The sequence below is a fragment of the Narcine bancroftii genome, chromosome 8, assembly GCF_036971445.1.
Source record: "Narcine bancroftii isolate sNarBan1 chromosome 8, sNarBan1.hap1, whole genome shotgun sequence".
Taxonomy (NCBI): domain Eukaryota; kingdom Metazoa; phylum Chordata; class Chondrichthyes; order Torpediniformes; family Narcinidae; genus Narcine; species Narcine bancroftii.
This window is the reverse complement of record NC_091476.1, coordinates 31801347-31819622: the sequence shown is the minus strand read 5'-3', so window position 1 is coordinate 31819622 and position 18276 is coordinate 31801347. Positions and strand designations below refer to the sequence as shown.

Genomic DNA, 18276 nt, shown 5'->3' with positions numbered 1-18276 from the left:
AACATCAGATATTCAAAAGAAACTTGAGGTCAAAAATTGGAGCTTTTCATGGAGAGACACCCTGAATTCGTGTTACATATTTAATATCAATCACAACAAACACATCCCAAGGAAACACATCATTTATTTTGCAAAACATATTGAACAGGAGAAAGGAAAGTGACATTCAAAAGCCATGACATTTTTTTTTAAAAACAATCTTTAAATGTCAGTCCACAAGTAATTCATGTGTCTGCAACCCTTACTTTCTTTTGAAAAAAAAAGTACAAAATAAATATATTTTAAAGCATTAACCCTTAAAGGACTGAAATAGCACCACTTGGCATGCTTCCTTTAGGGCATACAAGGTGACTGTGGATTTCAAGAATTGTTGTATTTAACATAATAGCTACAACTTTCTATGCTTCCTCCCGTTTTACCTGAGAGTGATGCAATGAATTGCCAATTTTTTAAAATTCAGGGTGCCTTTTTTTCTGCATATCTTACCACACAAGATATATACATGCTTTTTTGATCATGCCTGTTCAATACTGGACAATTGTTATCCCCTCAGTGTTACACAATGCTGACTGGAAACTGCAGTCTCCATTTTCTTTTGGACAATGTAAGTTATAATTAAAAAAAGACTCATTCATGGCTTGCTGAGTTTCTCCAGCATTGTGTTTTTACCATTGCAAGGCTAGTCGACCTTTATCTTTAAGGGGCTGGGATATTTTAAAAAAAGGGTGTTCTCTGACATTGTTGCAGAATGGTCAGTGGCCATTAGGGCACTACATTAAGCCGGGCAGCAAGAATGTAAAGCCTCTGAAGGACCATAAATAAGGAAGAGCCAGCAGAAAATGAATCTCAGGTAGAAGTAGCATAGACTAGAAATACATTTCCTTCAATAGAGCAGCAAGAGGAGGCAAACTTAAAATTATGCCTAAGCCATTCAGTGATGATGTCAGGAGTATTTAACACGAAAGCAGATGGAAATCACAATTTTTTTCCACTAGTTGAGGTTGGGCCAATGGAAAATGGTGAAACTGCAATTGATGCATTTGCATTAGAGAAGAGTATCAGTGTCACAGAGTCTTTGAGCTGAACAACAAGGAAATAAACAATTCAAACTAACTCATCGCTACTGACGAGATTGACTATCCAAGCTAGTCCCATTTTCCAATGTATGGCCCATATCCCGCCAAACCATTCCTCTTCATGTAACTATCCCAATGTATTTTCACCATCAAAATTGTACCTCTTTCCTCTGGCAGCTCCTTGCATATCCCCACCATCTTCTGTGTGAAAATGTTAACTGTGAAGTTTCCTTTAAATCTGCCCCATCCATGGAAAAAGGCTGTGATTCTTGACTTGACTTAAACCTTTCCTGATGTTGTACATCACCATGAGGTCGCACCTCAGCTTCCCACACTCCAGAGAGAAAAAAAAAATTGTCCCAGCCTACCCAACCTCTCTTTCTAACTTAAACTCCCCAGTCCAATAGCATCTTTTTGAAGCTTTTCTGCACCCTTTCCTCCTTAAATAGATACTCTTTTGCTGAGTGACCACAACTTCTCATAATACTCCATCTGTGGCCTCATCTTCATCTTTTACAATTCTCACAATACATTCCAATTCATCACTCAGTGCGTTGACTGATGAGGGTATGTGTGTCAAACACTTTCTTTACCAGCTAATCTACCTGCACCACCACTTTCTGGGAACTTACACATCTAATTCTCTCTCTCTCTCTCTCTCTCTCTCTCTCTCTCTCTCTCTCACTCTCTCTCCCCCCCCCCCACTCTTTCCCCGTTTCATTCTATAACACTCTCCCATGTAAGCTTTGCCCTGATTTGTCTAACCAATATTCAACATCTCACACTTGTCTGAGTTAAAATTCTATTGAAAATACCTTGACTCATTTGCTCAGTTGATTATGACCCTGTAGCAATCCTGGACCAGCCTTCTGCATTGTCCACAACAAAAGCAAATTTGGTGGCATCCATAAACTGCTAATCATGTTAACAAGCCAATTGTAGATGGCAAACAGTGGACCCAGCACTGATTCCTGCAGCACACCACTGATCACAGGTCTCCAATCTGAATAACAAGTACCACCCCTGATTCGTTCCACGAAGCCAATTTTTAATCGATTTTGCTCACTCACCCAGGATTTCATGTGACCTAACATTCTGTTTTTGTCTCCCATTTGAAACCTTGTTGAAGATTTTGCTAATATCCATGCAGACATTTACTGTATTGTCTTGGCCTCATCAATCCTCTTTGGCACGTGTTCAAAAACTCCATTAAGTTTGTGAGACATGATATCCCACTTGCAAAGTCAAGCTGGATGATTTTCCATGCAAAAAGCCATGCTGATAGGATGAGTGGTTACAAAACCAAGTGAGGAAGGTGGCATTGAGTTGCAAATCAACTCTTAATTGATTGCATGAGAATTAGTTTAAAAGTCTGAATGGCTTCCCCCAGTTTCCCTTGTCCCTTTACTGTTCACTAATCAATCTGTCTCGAAAGCGACTCTTGCAGTTGTAACTGATCTTTTCACTCCATCTGGATTGGGACTCTGAGAAAGTTCCATTGTCTAGGACTGAGATCCACTTACAGCTTTAAAAGTGATAGTACAGAAATAAATGGTGTGTCAGCGATAAACAGCCATGATTTAGGTGCATGGCTTTGGTCAATGTTTGCCGTGTCTTTCCCCACCCACCGCTCCCTTCTGCAGGGTGCACATGGCAAGTTATTCATTCTTGTGGCCAAATGAAGTCAAAATTAAAGAAAGCCCAGCAAAGATAAGGGATAATATTGAAACAGTAACAATTACTTCAGGCCAACAAATTTGCTTGTGTTTAGAGTTCACTGTCTAACCTGGTGCTATATTGTACCAACATTTCCAATCTAGATGCGGGATTCTGTCAAATATCCACAGATCAACACGAACCACAGTGAACAACATCAATTCCTATTGGTTTCCCCCCCCCCCTCCTACTTCTTAAATATTTTTTTCAAGCAAGTCATCAACCTATAGGTAATTCATTGGCAAAGTCAGTTCTGAAAGGGTTAACATTGATAACATGCAATCTTAAATGCAATGCTTTGCACAAAAAAATAACAAATAGTTTCATATCCTAAAACTACCAGCACTACTAGAAATAGTTAAAATTATTAGACAAGACATTTTTTTAATGCTTTTCCATCATTCAGTGAGTAAAGTAACTGTTTAATTAGTGGCACTCTTTTGCACACTGTAACTGCCTGTGATTTGAACAGATTACCGTGAGACAACATTTGACAAATTACAATGCTACTTATACCTGTTGGGCACATAAACAGCACAATAAGCTTTCTGCATAATCGCCATTTTATGGTGCAAAGAATCCCCACATCTACTATACACAGCAACTTCCATTGTAATACAAGCAGTCATCATACAGCAGAGTTAATGTCATTTTTTTTTACAGCTTTGCGTGACTAGTTAGATAAACTCCACATACAGTAATCCCAAATAAAACTCCACAAAGTCTTTATTATCTTCCCCTATTCCTTGCTGAATGCTTTCTTCGATTGTCATATATCCAGAGAATCTGGAAATTGTGCATGTTACCTGATTTGACATAATAACAAACATGAGGCTCCTCCTCTCTCCTCACAAGATAGTAGCAAGCCATTTGGTATTAAAATGTGAATCTCTGAACAGAGAAGGCAATGCTTCAACTCCTCAGCAAAATCTGAGGGTCCAATTTGAAAGTCAGTTACAAGCTTTGCCTACCTTTCTCATCAGTTATGTGTTGCAGAGCACTTGCAACTGTCCTGGAAGATTCAGTTCTAAGACACAATAATGCTCTGGAGACTTGAATAGTTTATTTTGTAGAAGCTAGTAATATTTGAACTCCTTCAGGATTGTAAGCAGAACATCCCACACGATAATTTAACATGAGCGATCGGCACTCCAATCTAATTCAGAAATCAAATATACAATATAGAAATACCAGATCACTTCTAATTTACCTACAAGTACATAAGCTTTGAGTATAAAACATGTTATATTCTAATAGAGTAACTTCAAACCATTCTACATGTATTCTATTGGAGCTGTGCACATAATGGCGTTCATTCCTTATTCAAGTTAAAAAGACCTACTTTGCAAAGAATTATTCGGTTCCCAGCTCAAGGGCCGTATAACAGATATTGTGGTTCCAAAGGGCAGGGCTGATTGTTCCTCAAACCTGTTGGATATCCTTGCTAACACGAATTCCTGAAGAGAGTGCCTCTTTAATGCAAAGTTGTGCTCTTGTTTTGAGCGCGCACATCATCCAGAGGAATGGAAAACCTTGATGCCGTTAGAACTCTGCAAAAAGAGAATATTCTCTTCTCTGAAGAGACAGAGCTCATGGAATTCCACAGGGCTGGCCATGTGTAGTTCATAGTATTTAAAAAAAAAACAATGATTCATGCAAATAACCACTGCACAGGATGTGGGATCCTTGAATTAGAAAATGTCAAAGAATTCCAGTAGTTGATTTTGACAGATAAAACTGCTTTGAGAAGATTAATGAAAGTAACACATTGTTTTCAAATAATCTGTTTTCTTGCTGGGATTTCCAGGTTGTGTATGACATCATGAGCTCCAGAAAGATAGTTCATTCTGGCTTGCCATTGACTTTGGTGCAATTTAGCAATCCATTAAAAAATATTCCTGAAAATATTTTCTCAGTATTCACAATAAAACACCATGGAGAAACCTCTGTTACATAGCTTCATACATTACTTGCACTGAAGGCCAGCCTTACTGAAAGCATACAGGTGTTTGCAAATGTTGCACACCACAAAACCAACATGTGGACTCCTCGTGGACTGAAAGCAGCAGCTATGTACATCCTGGCTGCAGTGGTTGCTAAAGATTGATTGAGGTGCTTTCTAAAGCTGGTGCTCATGAACATAGGGAGAGCTACCGCTGGACACTGATCCTTGTTGGACTGGTGTAAAGTTTGCCAAGGGAATAACCTTCACAGGGTCCTCGGTGTTGCAGACTCTTTCTGAGCCATTGTACAGCTGTTGCCTGCCACTGCTTTGGCTTTTGTCGAGGTCGTCCTTGCTGCTGGCTCTCCCGAGGGCATGTCGCCCTTCTGACCCGCTGCCTCTGGCCCAGCCCTGCTGAAATCCGATGGATGGTGTGGGAGGGTTGGGCTGCTGGTACTGGGTCAGTGAAGGGGGCATCCAACAGTTGTCAGAGTGACCAAGGACGAGGCATTCCTGCGTACAGGTCTCCGAGGCTTCAGCTAGTACTTTCTGAAGGGACACTTCGACACCTGCAATACAATATAAAGACAGAATAAATCATCTGAGCAGATACATGAAGAGGATGTTTGCTCATTTGAAACAAAAGCATGAGTAAGATCATTAGTTCAAAAGAAGGTCAAGCATGGTCTTGTGACAGATGAACATTCTCCAAAGAGATGGTAATTTAATCATACATCATGCCAGAAAGGACCTATTTACATGTCAAGGTGGCATTAGGCTGTTGAAAGTTTATACAGTATGTCGAGGTTTCCAGTAAGACTAACCGTTTGCTCATATCATTTGCATTTGTTCTTGCTTGGTGCCAGGTTTAATCAATCATGCATTTTTTATTTACATATCCACACACGATTGTGCTTGACAGTTCCTGCAGCTGAGGTCAATCAAGTTAGCAAACTAGCTCACCCTCTCCAATCACATGAATTAAACATATCTCTTCAGGATAAAATACTGGACATTTATTGGTGCCTCTTTTGATGGCTTTTGGTGATATTCTCATGTATGGAAATTTAACAATGGTGGAATAGCAGGACGTCAGATGTAAATGAATTGATTTTAATATTGGTGAGCCTCTTCCTCCTCGTATCAGTGCAGGGAGGATGAAACAAAAGAGCTCATGCTTGAGGACTAAAGATGGGTCGAGGGGGCAAAATTAGGTGAAGATTGTGGACCTGGTCATGTGAGGGTCATACTATTGGCACTAACACAGGAGAAATGGCCCACTGTGAGGAGCAGTGCAGGACACAAACGTGCTGGAGAAACTCAGCCTGTCATTCTGTACCCTTTGTAAGGAAAGGGCAGTCAATGTCTCATGCCTGAGCTCTTCCTTGGAAGTCAGGAGTAAGCCTGATGAAGAGCTCACGTCTGAAATATCGACACCTTTGACCTCTTTTACTTTCTATGGATACTGCGTGATCTGCAAAGATATTTCCACACTTTTAAGTTAAATTTACATTCAGACACACTTCCAGCCCATGGGCCCATGTTGCCCAAATACACCAATTAACTTTCAAACTCCATCCATACATTTTGTGAGCTGCACTAGTCCCAGCATCTATGGAAATCTTGTTCACCTGCATTGTGCAGATCAGTAGTTCCAGCATGCAACTGGAAGTCATGGATGAGGTCAGGTGAGCTGCCATGAAGTCAGTTGAGCTAGTGGTTAGGATGACTAGAGCCATTCAGATAATAGGTGGGTGGGGGGATGTTCAGGAGATCTCAATGGGTGAGTAAGGTTAAATGGTTGGGATGGGTGCTGATAGAGAATGACTTGTTTGGGAGAGGGGTAATAATGCAGTGGGTTTGGATGGTCTGAGAAGAAATAAGAGGTAGATAATTTAAAACAGACTAATCTGAGCCAGGTTCCCAGAACTGTCCCAAGCCCTTTCAAATTTCAGAGCCGAGGAGCAACAACACACTCAAAAATGGTTGGGTTGTTCAGTCTCTACTTCTTGCGAAGGCTGAGGAAAGTTCATCTCCCACCCACCATCCTCACTATTTTCTACAGAAGATGTATTGAGGACATCCTATGCAACCATATCACCGCCTGGTTTGGAAGCTGTACCATTTGGACTACAAGACCCTGCAAAGGATAGTGAAGTCAGCAGAAAAGATCATTGGGGAACCTCTTCCTAGCATGGAGGTAATCTACTACACTAGATGCAGGTGGAAAGCAATAAACACGTGAAAGACTTCACATGTCCCACACATAAATTGTTCTCCCTTCTGCCATCTGACAGAAGGTCTCGTAGCACTCGGGCCCTTATGTCCAGAGTGGGAAACAGCTTTTTTTCCCCCCCAAGCCATCAGGCTCCTGCATTCCCAGTACATATGTGGATGGTGTACCATGGACAGTCAGTGTATATGTCTTAGTACCTTAATATTTTAAGGTGTTAATGTGGTAACTGCATGATCTTATTAAATGGCGGAACAGGCTTGATGGACCAGATGGCCTACTCCTGCTCCTACTTCTTATGTTCTTACGTTCTATTTTCCTAACTTCCATATGCTCTGTGGTCTTGGAGAAATGCTATCTCATCCTGCTGTGTAAGCATGGTATGAACAGCAAATAAAGTTGACTTGAATGACCTACAAACACACAGGCTCTGCAACAGCTTGATCTAATACAGCTCATAACAAGTATTGCATTGGCACCAAAATATCACATTACATCTGGAGCAGGAAATAACTGATGCATAATTGGCTGGTTCAACTTCGCAATTGGCAACCCAGAATAGGACCCAGAATATGGTTTCATTGTATTCCACTCTGGGAATGTTCATTTTGTAACTGTAGCAAAAGCACCATATGACTAAATTTTCTTTCTGTTGTTTCAGATGTATTCTGAAAATTGATGAATAATTCAGAAATACAGCATATAAAATTGCATAAATTTTACAGTGCAGCAGAAGTCCAAAAATCCAGGTGACTGAAACGCAAATGACCTGAGAATCCAGAGTCTCAAACTTTTTAAATTTAGTGGGCTTTTGTGTGCGTGTGTGCGTAAGCACCACAGATGCACAGCGGCAACAAGTGACCACACTTAATGCAGGTAATCTTATCACAAAGAAATTCATTTGTACACTGTACTTATCTTTTACAATGTTCTTTTTTAAACATAATTTCAAGCATTACATGTTCTTTTTTTGCAGGGAACATAATTTTATTTTTACATTTGCATCAAGTGTTGAGTATTTTTCTTTAAAACAGCTCATTTTGATAAATAAAGCATGATGTTATTGCTAATGAATAAACAATCTGTTCATCTCTTCTTTATTCCTCCTTAAATTTGAATTTTAAAAGTACTGCCCGAGAATCCGGAAAATCCAGACCGACCCAATCCCTGAGTCCAGATTTTAGGACTTTTACTGTATAGAAAATTCTCTCCCCATAGATTGCACTTGTGTTCATGTTGTCCATGAAACATAGCTTTTCTTTCTTCCTCTAACTCAATGTGCATATCTTTCCATGTCTTATAAAAAAAGAAAATGCTCAAAATACTCAGCAGGTCAAGTCTGACCTTACTTTCCAGCTAAAATGAAAGTACCCAACAACTGATGAGGTTCATGGAATCACAACAAAACAAAGATGTTATTCTTAAGTAAGTCATTGCAAATGAGCTGGTGTCAATAAAAGGACATAAATTAAATTTAGACATACAGACCCTTTGGGTCCACAAGCCCATGCCACAAAATTACACCTGATTGACCTAAAACCCCCAGTACCTTTCAATTGGTGGGGGGGGGGGGGGGGGAGGAGGGAACTGGAGTCCCTGGGGAAAACCCATGGAGATAGCACAGGTTTCAAACAGTGGTTCCAATTGCTGGCAATGTAACAGTGCTGCACTAACCACAATATTAACCATGCCACCCGTAAATTATCATCATATCCAAATGTATTTTAAACTTGGTATAAAGAAACCTTTGTTTGGTTTCCTGCTGCATTTAATGCTCCTACCCAAAATGAAAATAGCACAATGCCTTTTTATCTGCCCAGAGATTCAGTAATGCAGAACTAATCCCTTTGAATCCAGACACAGTGGCAGACAACATGATGAGATCACCTGTGGATTGAACCGCTGTTAACATCACTAATGCCAATATTCACTTCCCATGAAAGCCTGAATGACACACTTTAAGAAGGCAAGATACTGGATCATGAATGACCAATTTTAATGAATTCTCCACTGACCTCAATGCAAGATGAAGAATACTGTGCACGTAGTGTGTATTTGAGCTGGTTTTTTAAAAAAAATTGAATTGTTGCTTCATCTCATATTATTGATGATCAGTTACGGACTTGTTAATATTTTGATGTGGCACCAGACCTTACCCCCACCACCTGTTACACAACACCATACCAACCTTGCCATGTCGGTCTCAGTGATCTTGATACCTCAGGGCCACTGTTGTCCGAAGCACAATTGCCAACTATGACTCAGGCAGCAGAACCTGGGTTCTGAACAGTTAAGAGCCTGTATTGTCCATTTAGAGTTTGTGTTGTTAAAGGGCTATTCAACTGTTTTTAAATTTCTATGACTCGAGACTTTTAATCACAGATGTAATAGTTTAAAAAAAACATTTAAAATTAACACATACATTTTCTTTGAAAACTGTACAAATTTATGAAAAAAATATTAATGGTAATATAAATTATTTTAGAAAAAATGTATTTTGCAATTAGGGTGACAACCCATTCTAATGCACGAAGCTGTGCTAAATATGATAGCAGTGGACCCCTCAGTCTGGACAATGTGGAGTTTTTCCAAGCATTGCATAGTGACCCTGATATGGAGCAAGACATCAGACATGTTCACACCTGGTTTTGAGAACACTTCTGACTCCTCCACTTGAATATGCAGGCATGGGAGTCAGGAACAGATTAACCTGCACATTGTATCGACCCACTGACAAATCATGGCCACCAGCATTATCCACCCAATTGGTTTTTGAAATTTCTCCTGAGTGAATGATCTCCCTATTTGCTTCAAACTTTGAAATAAATGAATAAAAAGATTCAAAAATTCAATGATTCCCATTTCATTTGTCTTTTTCTTTGTGTTTTCCTTTTGTTCGATTATATGTCATACTAAAAGTGAAAAAAGTACTCTGGGGTGAGCTAATTTAAAAAAAAGAATTGATCTAACTCTTCAAGTTGAAAGTAAAATCAAAGTAAGAAGAACATTGCAAGCATCAACTTTATATAAAAAGGCTCAGAAATATTAAATATCAAAAGCTGGAAATTAATTTGGAATATAAAATCTACAAAAGGGTCATAAGTAGCTTTCAACCTCTGACTGGAGTTTGATGCCAGTAAAAAAGCAACAAAAATTGAAGCATTGTGAAGACACAATTGATACACGTTGATTGCAAGGTCGTTCCTACAGAACTTGTCAAGGATTATTATGATGGGATTATTAGTAACAATATGCCTTTATGTGCCATGTACATGTGCTCTAAATGTATGTTCACAAAATGATCTTCTTTCTAAAAACATCTCTGAAAGGACATTGTGAATTATATATCTGGAAAACAAAATCTTAGAGAGCTATTTGAACAACATCTCTCCATCCTGAGAAATCTAAGGACATTTGACATGTCGTCAAAAATGCTACTGATTTTCAACAGGGGTATACTAAGGAAAGTATATTGACCAGCTGCATCACAGCCTTGTTTGGAAACTCGAGTGCCGAGGAACACCATAGGCTGCAGAGTGTGCCAAACCTAGCCAAGGCCATCACAAGCACTAATCTCACATACAATGAAAAAAAATCATAAGGGACCTCATCACCCTGGTCGCAACCTCTTCTCACTGCTATTATCAGACAGTTGTGCAGAAGTCTGAAGTCCAGTGCTTCCAGTTCAAGAACTTTTTTTACATGCAGCAATCAGCCTCTTGAACCTTTCCATACTGCCCGAACCCTAACACGAGTGATTTTGCACTACTCTATTTAAATCTTCTTTAATTGTATTAAATATTGCAACATAATTTAACCTATATAAATTTTATAAATTTCTATCAAATTTAATACCCAAATATTTAATCGGATTATTTGTCCATCTAAATTGAGCTACATCCTTACGACGATCAAAATTTCCTTCTACACTATTGACATAACTTCACTTCTATCCCAATTAGTTTTATAACCCGATATTGCTCCATAGTCTTGTAATTTTTTTATATAATGAAACTAAAGAATTCTCCGGAACTGTCATATAAATTAATACATCATCTGCAAAAAGACTAATTTTATATTCCTCTTTATTCACTTTAATCCCTTTGATATCAATATCTTGACTTATTAATTGTGCCAATGGTTCAATTGCTAAAACAAACAATGCAGGAGATAAAGGACAGCCTTGCCTTGCCGATCATGCCAATGGAAAAGATAAAGAAAGTGTCCATTGGTAACTACTTGAGCCATAGGATTTCTATACAAAGCTTTAATCCAATTAATAAATTTTGACATTTCACTTTAATTTTTTTGTTTATCCTTTCACCTTTATTATTTATGTTTCTGCCTCAGCACAATGTGGCAATATAATATACACTGGTGAAGTTGGAGTATCTTATTTATTCGTTTGGCTGCAGCAAGCAAGAACTCAAGTTTATTGTCATATACAGCACATAAGTACTTCCTCCTCATCATTCCAATGTTAGGTCTTTTTTAACAAGCAGAGGAAGGAAGGACATTATTCCTGTAGAGCCTTTGATTTTTCTTCATTGTGCATTGTGGTTCAGGAGGTATCATTGAGGGGAAAGGATCATGCCGACTATACTCAAGATTGTGTGTGGTTTTATTTGTCAAGGAAAGATGAAAAAGAAATATAAATGATAAAATCCAATGACCTCATGAAATTACGATTTGCAAATATTCATGAAAATATAAGAAATAAGAATAATAATCCTGTGTAAATAAAGCCATCCCTCTTTTTTTTGTCAATTAGAATGCATGTGTTGATGTAATGCAATTAAAACAGCAAATTAAAAATATTACATTGCTGATAACACTCAGTTGAAGAACATAAATAACCAAAGGGAAATTGAGTGCTTTTATGTTTGGGAAAAAAAACCACAACCGTTCTTGTGCACTGATTTTGCATGCAGAACTGTGTTCGGGTGCCTTTTATCTGTCAATGTGATGAAAACTTGTAAGCAAGCTAATGTAAGATGCATGCACTGAAGGGTTAGGATTGGTAAAATAATTTTTTAAAGTTCGTGCGTTACAAGTAAAGATTACAACAGAGATCTCCCTGCAAGCACCAGCTCCACGGCCTGTTTCATATTTTGCGCCAGCCTCATGATAAAGTAACTCAAATGCTACATTAAAGCTTTTGTTTACAAATGAATATATCAACTGAAAATGAATTGGCAACATCACTATTTTTGCCAACAATGCTGTTCAGGTGATCAATATGCTTTAATTCACATAAGAGATAGGCAGTAGAAGAGAAGAGATCCTCTCCTGTTAGTTGAAACGGAATTTTCTGTGTGGAAATGAAATGATTCAGATTGTTCTCATCCCTTTTCTGCTCTTTGTCAAGTCTCTGAGTGTAAAATTGCCGCTGATAACCTTCTCCTGGGAAAGACATTTCATTCATCTACTTCAAATGTAATATTAAACAATTCAAAAGGAATTTATTCAGGTTTAATGTGGATGTACCTCATGAGTTAAACCACCTTATGCAGAACTGCAGTTGGATACCTTTAGGAGATTAGGAATAAAGAGAAAGACAAAATTAATTCTCAGTGTCAAAAATAATTCATTGTTAGCAGTTTAGGTGCTTTGACGACTAGCCTCGCCAAACGAACCCAGCTCAGCGCGGACATTGGCGACTTCAGGGGTTTCTACGAGGCTCTAAAGGCTGTGTACGGCCCCTCACCCCAAGTCCAAAGCCCGCTGCGCAGCTCAGATGGCAAAGTCCTCCTCAGCGACAAGATCTCCATCCTCAACCGACGGTCAGAACACTTCCAATCTCTTTTCAGTGCCAACCGCTCAGTCCAAGATTCCGCCCTGCTCCAGCTCCCTCAACAGCCCCTAAGGCTAGAGCTGGATGAGGTTCCCACCCTGGATGAGACATATAAGGCAATCGAACAACTGAAAAGTGGCAAAGCAGCAGGTATGGATGGAATCCACCCAGAAGTCTGGAAGGCTGGCGGCAAAACTCTGCATGCCAAACTGCATGAGTTTTTCAAGCTTTGTTGGGACCAAGGTAAACTGCCTCAGGATCTTCGTGATGCCACCATCATCACCCTGTACAAAAACAAAGGCGAGAAATCAGACTGCTCAAACTACAGGGGAATCACGTTGCTCTCCATTGCAGGCAAAATCTTCGCTAGGATTCTACTAAATAGAATAATACCTAGTGTCGCCGAGAATATTCTCCCAGAATCACAGTGCGGCTTTCGCGCAAACAGAGGAACTACTGACATGGTCTTTGCCCTCAGACAGCTCCAAGAAAAATGCAGAGAACAAAACAAAGGACTCTACATCACCTTTGTTGACCTCACCAAAGCCTTCGACACCGTGAGCAGGAAAGGGCTTTGGCAAATACTAGAGCGCATCGGATGTCCCCCAAAGTTCCTCAACATGATTATCCAACTGCACGAAAACCAACAAGGTCGGGTCAGATACAGCAATGAGCTCTCTGAACCCTTCTCCATTAACAATGGCGTGAAGCAAGGCTGTGTTCTGGCACCAACCCTCTTTTCAATCTTCTTCAGCATGATGCTGAACCAAGCCATGAAAGACCCCAACAATGAAGACGCTGTTTACATCCGGTACCGCACGGATGGCAGTCTCTTCAATCTGAGGTGCCTGCAAGCTCACACCAAGACACAAGAGAAACTTGTCCGTGAACTACTCTTTGCAGACGATGCCGCTTTAGTTGCCCATTCAGAGCCAGCTCTTCAGCGCTTGACGTCCTGCTTTGCGGAAACTGCCAAAATGTTTGGCCTGGAAGTCAGCCTGAAGAAAACTGAGGTCCTCCATCAGCCAGCTCCCCACCATGATTACCAGCCCCCCCACATCTCCATCGGGCACACAAAACTCAAAACGGTCAACCAGTTTACCTATCTCGGCTGCACCATTTCATCAGATGCAAGGATCGACAATGAGATAGACAACAGACTCGCCAAGGCAAATAGCGCCTTTGGAAGACTACACAAAAGAGTCTGGAAAAACAACCAACTGAAAAACCTCACAAAGATAAGCGTATACAGAGCCGTTGTCATACCCACACTCCTGTTCGGCTCCGAATCATGGGTCCTCTACCGGCACCACCTACGGCTCCTAGAACGCTTCCACCAGCGTTGTCTCCGCTCCATCCTCAACATCCATTGGAGCGCTTACATCCCTAACGTTGAAGTACTCGAGATGGCAGAGGTCGACAGCATCGAGTCCACGCTGCTGAAGATCCAGCTGCGCTGGATGGGTCACGTCTCCAGAATGGAGGACCATCGCCTTCCCAAGATCGTGTTATATGGCGAGCTCTCCACTGGCCACCGTGACAGAGGTGCACCAAAGAAAAGGTACAAGGACTGCCTAAAGAAATCTCTTGGTGCCTGCCACATTGACCACCGCCAGTGGACTGATATCGCCTCAAACCGTGCATCTTGGCGCCTCACAGTTTGGCGGGCAGCAACCTCCTTTGAAGAAGACCGCAGAGCCTACCTCACTGACAAAAGGCAAAGGAGGAAAAACCCAACACCCAACCCCAACCCACCAATTTTTCCCTGCAACCGCTGCAATCGTGTCTGCCTGTCATGCATCGGACTTGTCAGCCACAAACGAGCCTGCAGCTGACGTGGACTTTTTACCCCCTCCATAAATCTTCGTCCGCGAAGCCAAGCCAAGCCAAATTAAAAAAAAATCCTGCCAAGACCAGTGATCTAAAATATGCTGCTTTAGATAAATCATAAAGTAAGTTTTTGATGCTGTGAAAGATTAGACCCTTTTATAGTGAAATATTTAGCAAATTGTAAAGACAGGTTTCCTCTGTCTTTAAGATACTCCACTTACCTGCATAAAAGGTCCAGAGGTGGATTGGCTAGTCCAATGTGATCCAGGTTCCTTCCGCCAAGGATGGCAGTGTCAGAGGGTTGTAAAAGGATTGCGCTGAAAGTGACTAGAAAGGGGGAGAGTTGATGATGTCACAATCAGCCTGAGATCCATTTGCGATAAAGGAGATTACGATGCACAGAAGATGTGCCTGAATTCTAAGACTGCTCAAGCAGATCTCCACTACCTATCGTACCTGCTCCTCAGTCACCATTGTTGTGTAGGAGGCGCTTTCACTCCCTGGCTCATATGTCCCACATCATTGTAGCGGACAGTGCTACTGCACTACGAGCCCCAACCCCTTTACCTTCAGAAGACAGCTCGGGAATCTCCCTGCATAAAAGGACTGCCCAATCAGCCTTTTCAATCCTCTGTATAAAAGGTAAATTCACCATTTTTATTAAAATATAGGCAGGCGATATAATGGCTTTGTGCATAAAAAAATCTATTGTAAATGAAACATAGAATAACCCTTTTCATTGCAATGACCCATAATAACGTTATAAGCAGGTCTAAAATCCAAGTTGGTTGCATGTTAGGTCAGCCGAACATTTCAGATTTTGGATTTATTGTCAGAGTACATCAGAATCAGAATTTATGGTCATGAACAAGTCATGAAATTCGGTGTTTTGAGGCAGCGTCACAGTACAAATATTCATATTATAACCATCTTACAACAATAATATTTAAAGAAAATAATAGTGTGTGAAAAGTAAGGCAGTGTCTTTGGTTCATTGATTATTCAGGAATCTGATGGCAGCAGGAAGCAAGCTGTCTTTGCACTGCTGAGTGCCCATCTTCAGGCTCCTGTACATTTTCACTGATGGTAGCAGAGGAATGAGGGCATGGCCTGGGTGGTGAGGGTCTTTGAGGATCGAGGCTACTCTTTTAAGACACCATCTCATGTAGATGTCGTCAATGGAGTGAAGTCTGATGCCTGTGATGTCACAACCCAGTTAACAACCCTTTGGAGTTTATTCTTGACCTGAGAATTGGCACCTCCATACCAGAGATGCAACTAGCCAGAATGCTCTCCACGGTACACCAGTAGCAGTTTACCAGAGCCTTCGGTGACATACCAAATCTCCTCAAACACCTCACAAAGTATAGCCACTGGCAAGTGTTCTTTGGAATTGCATAAAAGTGGAGGCTCCAGGACAGGTCATCAGAGATGCTGACAATTAGGTTAAGAACCCTCTCCACTACTGAGCCCTCGGTGAGGACTGGGTCATGATACTGGGACATAATACTGAACCCACAATAAAGTTATCAGCAGGCCTGAAATCTGAGATGGCTGCATGTCAAAACATTGAAACTCTTCCACTCAATAAGCCCAGATGACAACTTTTGCTGCAGAAATTAATTTTCCATCTCTGTGTGCAAAATTTGTCACATGTCACCATCTCCTTCTGGTAAAACTGAATTTTAAATGGCACAAGTGGATTTCTTTTCATCCATGGTGTTACAAAGTTTTCTCAGAACATATAACACTTTCTAATTTCCTTTAAATCCATGATAAACAATGGACCAAAAGGCTAATTTAATAATTTGAAAAAAAACCTCATTTCCCACTGAGTTCTTTGATAAGCTGCCAAGTTTACTTCAGCAGCAGCTGTGGCAGATCAGGAATCTTCCAGGTTTGATGACTGGCTTCAACTGGTTAACTCGATGACATTTCAAATCGGCACCCTACTCTGTCCATGGCCCCATGTACTGTCGACCAAGACCGCCTGTAAACTGGCGGAGGAACACTTAATTTTCCATCTCGGCGCTCTCTGGCTAGATGGCATTAATGTCGACGACTCCGGTTTCTGCTAGCGTTCTATCTTCTCCATCCCTCTGTCTCCTTTCCTCCAGCTCACTACTCCATTCACAGAGCCATCCCCCCAACCCCTGCTGTGTTCCTCCCTCCCTTATCCACCTATTACCTCCTGCCTGTGGGACTGTTCAGGCACCTGCCTACATTTTGGCGTACCTGATGAAGGACTTAAGCCTGAAATGTTGGCTATATATCTTTAAAAAACTTTGTTGCATAAAGGACACTGTTTGACTTGCTGATCTCTCCAGCATTGTGTTTTTACTTCAGCCATGGTGTTTGCAGACTTTCATGCTTTACTTTCTGACAACTTGACATAGAAGTAAAAATAAAAGTAAAACATGACATAAAATTGGTGTCAGGCAATGATTGTAAATGATCTCCCCCCCCCACCCCCCCCAATGTATAGTTGACAGGAAAGCTGTGGATTAAATTTTGTTTTGATTCCCTCCATACCCACCATCATCAGTGAGACACCTCCATCCAAAACACACACCACCCCAGACACCCTGTCATTTACCCTGGTGACAACCACTGTCTTGGCTTAAATTGAGAAAGGCAGCACAGGTGTTTCAAAGGTGGTTAAAAAAAAATTAAAAAGAGAATCAGTTATTGAGCCATTCTTTGGAGTTGTTGCCATAACCTTGCTGGGAAGGTGGCAGGACCTGTGAAAGCAATGCTTCTGCAACACTCCTGTCAAGTGGCTGAGGGACAGCTTCAAGGGAACTCAGAGCCAATGCTCACAGAGGACAGGAAAGGAAATATTACTTTAAATTAGATTTCTAACTGGGTTAACTGCAAATTGGTAACATTTTGTTTCACATTGAGCACACACACACACACACACACACACACACACACACACACACACACACACACACACACACACACACACACACACACACACACAAATCCTTCCCAAAAGTTTCTGGTGAGGTTTCATTTATTTTTTATAGTTAAAACTCCCAGTGTTAATGTGAAATGTGATGCCACATGTATCCTTTCCTTGAAATTTAAGACAACTTCAACAAAGTCTCATTTATTTATACTTTGACTTTGTGAGCTATGGCACTGTGCACCCAGTTGCGCAGCTAAAACAGCAGACAAAACATTAAAAAAAACATTTCCAAGAAGGACTTGCTTTGGCATTTCAGATTTCATATTACAGATTTATTGTTAGAGTACATGCATGACATCACATACAACCCTGAGATTCATTTTCTACAGGCGAGGCAAAACTACCACTTATTGGTAGTGCAAAAATAAACTGTACACAATGAACACAATTAAACATTTGTAAACAACTGACTGTGCAATACAAAGAGGAGAAAAAAAAAACACAATTTAGGGGTGGCACCCAAAACAATTTGGGATGGTGCAGTGGTTAGTGCAAGCCCTTTTCAGCACAGCGATTAATCCCACGTGGCCTGAAAGGAGTTTGTACATTCTCCCCATGTTTGTGTGGGTTTTCCCTGGGGGGCTCCGGTTTCCTCCTACCATTGGAAACGTGCCAGGGATGTAGGATAATTGGGTGTAAATTGGGCGGCACAGTCACGTAGGCCAAAATGGCCTGTTACCATGCTTTATGTCTTCATTCAATAAAAATTTA

At 40.7% G+C, this 18276-nt stretch overlaps 1 protein-coding gene across 1 annotated transcript in view; it reads right to left on the bottom strand.

The window, feature by feature from the left end:
- Positions 1-2994: 2994 nt before the first annotated feature.
- pcdh11 (protocadherin 11) overlaps positions 2995-18276 on the bottom strand; it is a 692247-nt gene continuing 676965 nt past the window's right edge. Inside the window, exon 5 of the mRNA XM_069893420.1 lies at positions 2995-5303. Within this exon, the coding sequence (XP_069749521.1) occupies positions 4912-5303 (392 nt within the window). The 3' untranslated portion in view covers positions 2995-4911. The remainder of the gene's footprint in view (positions 5304-18276) is intronic.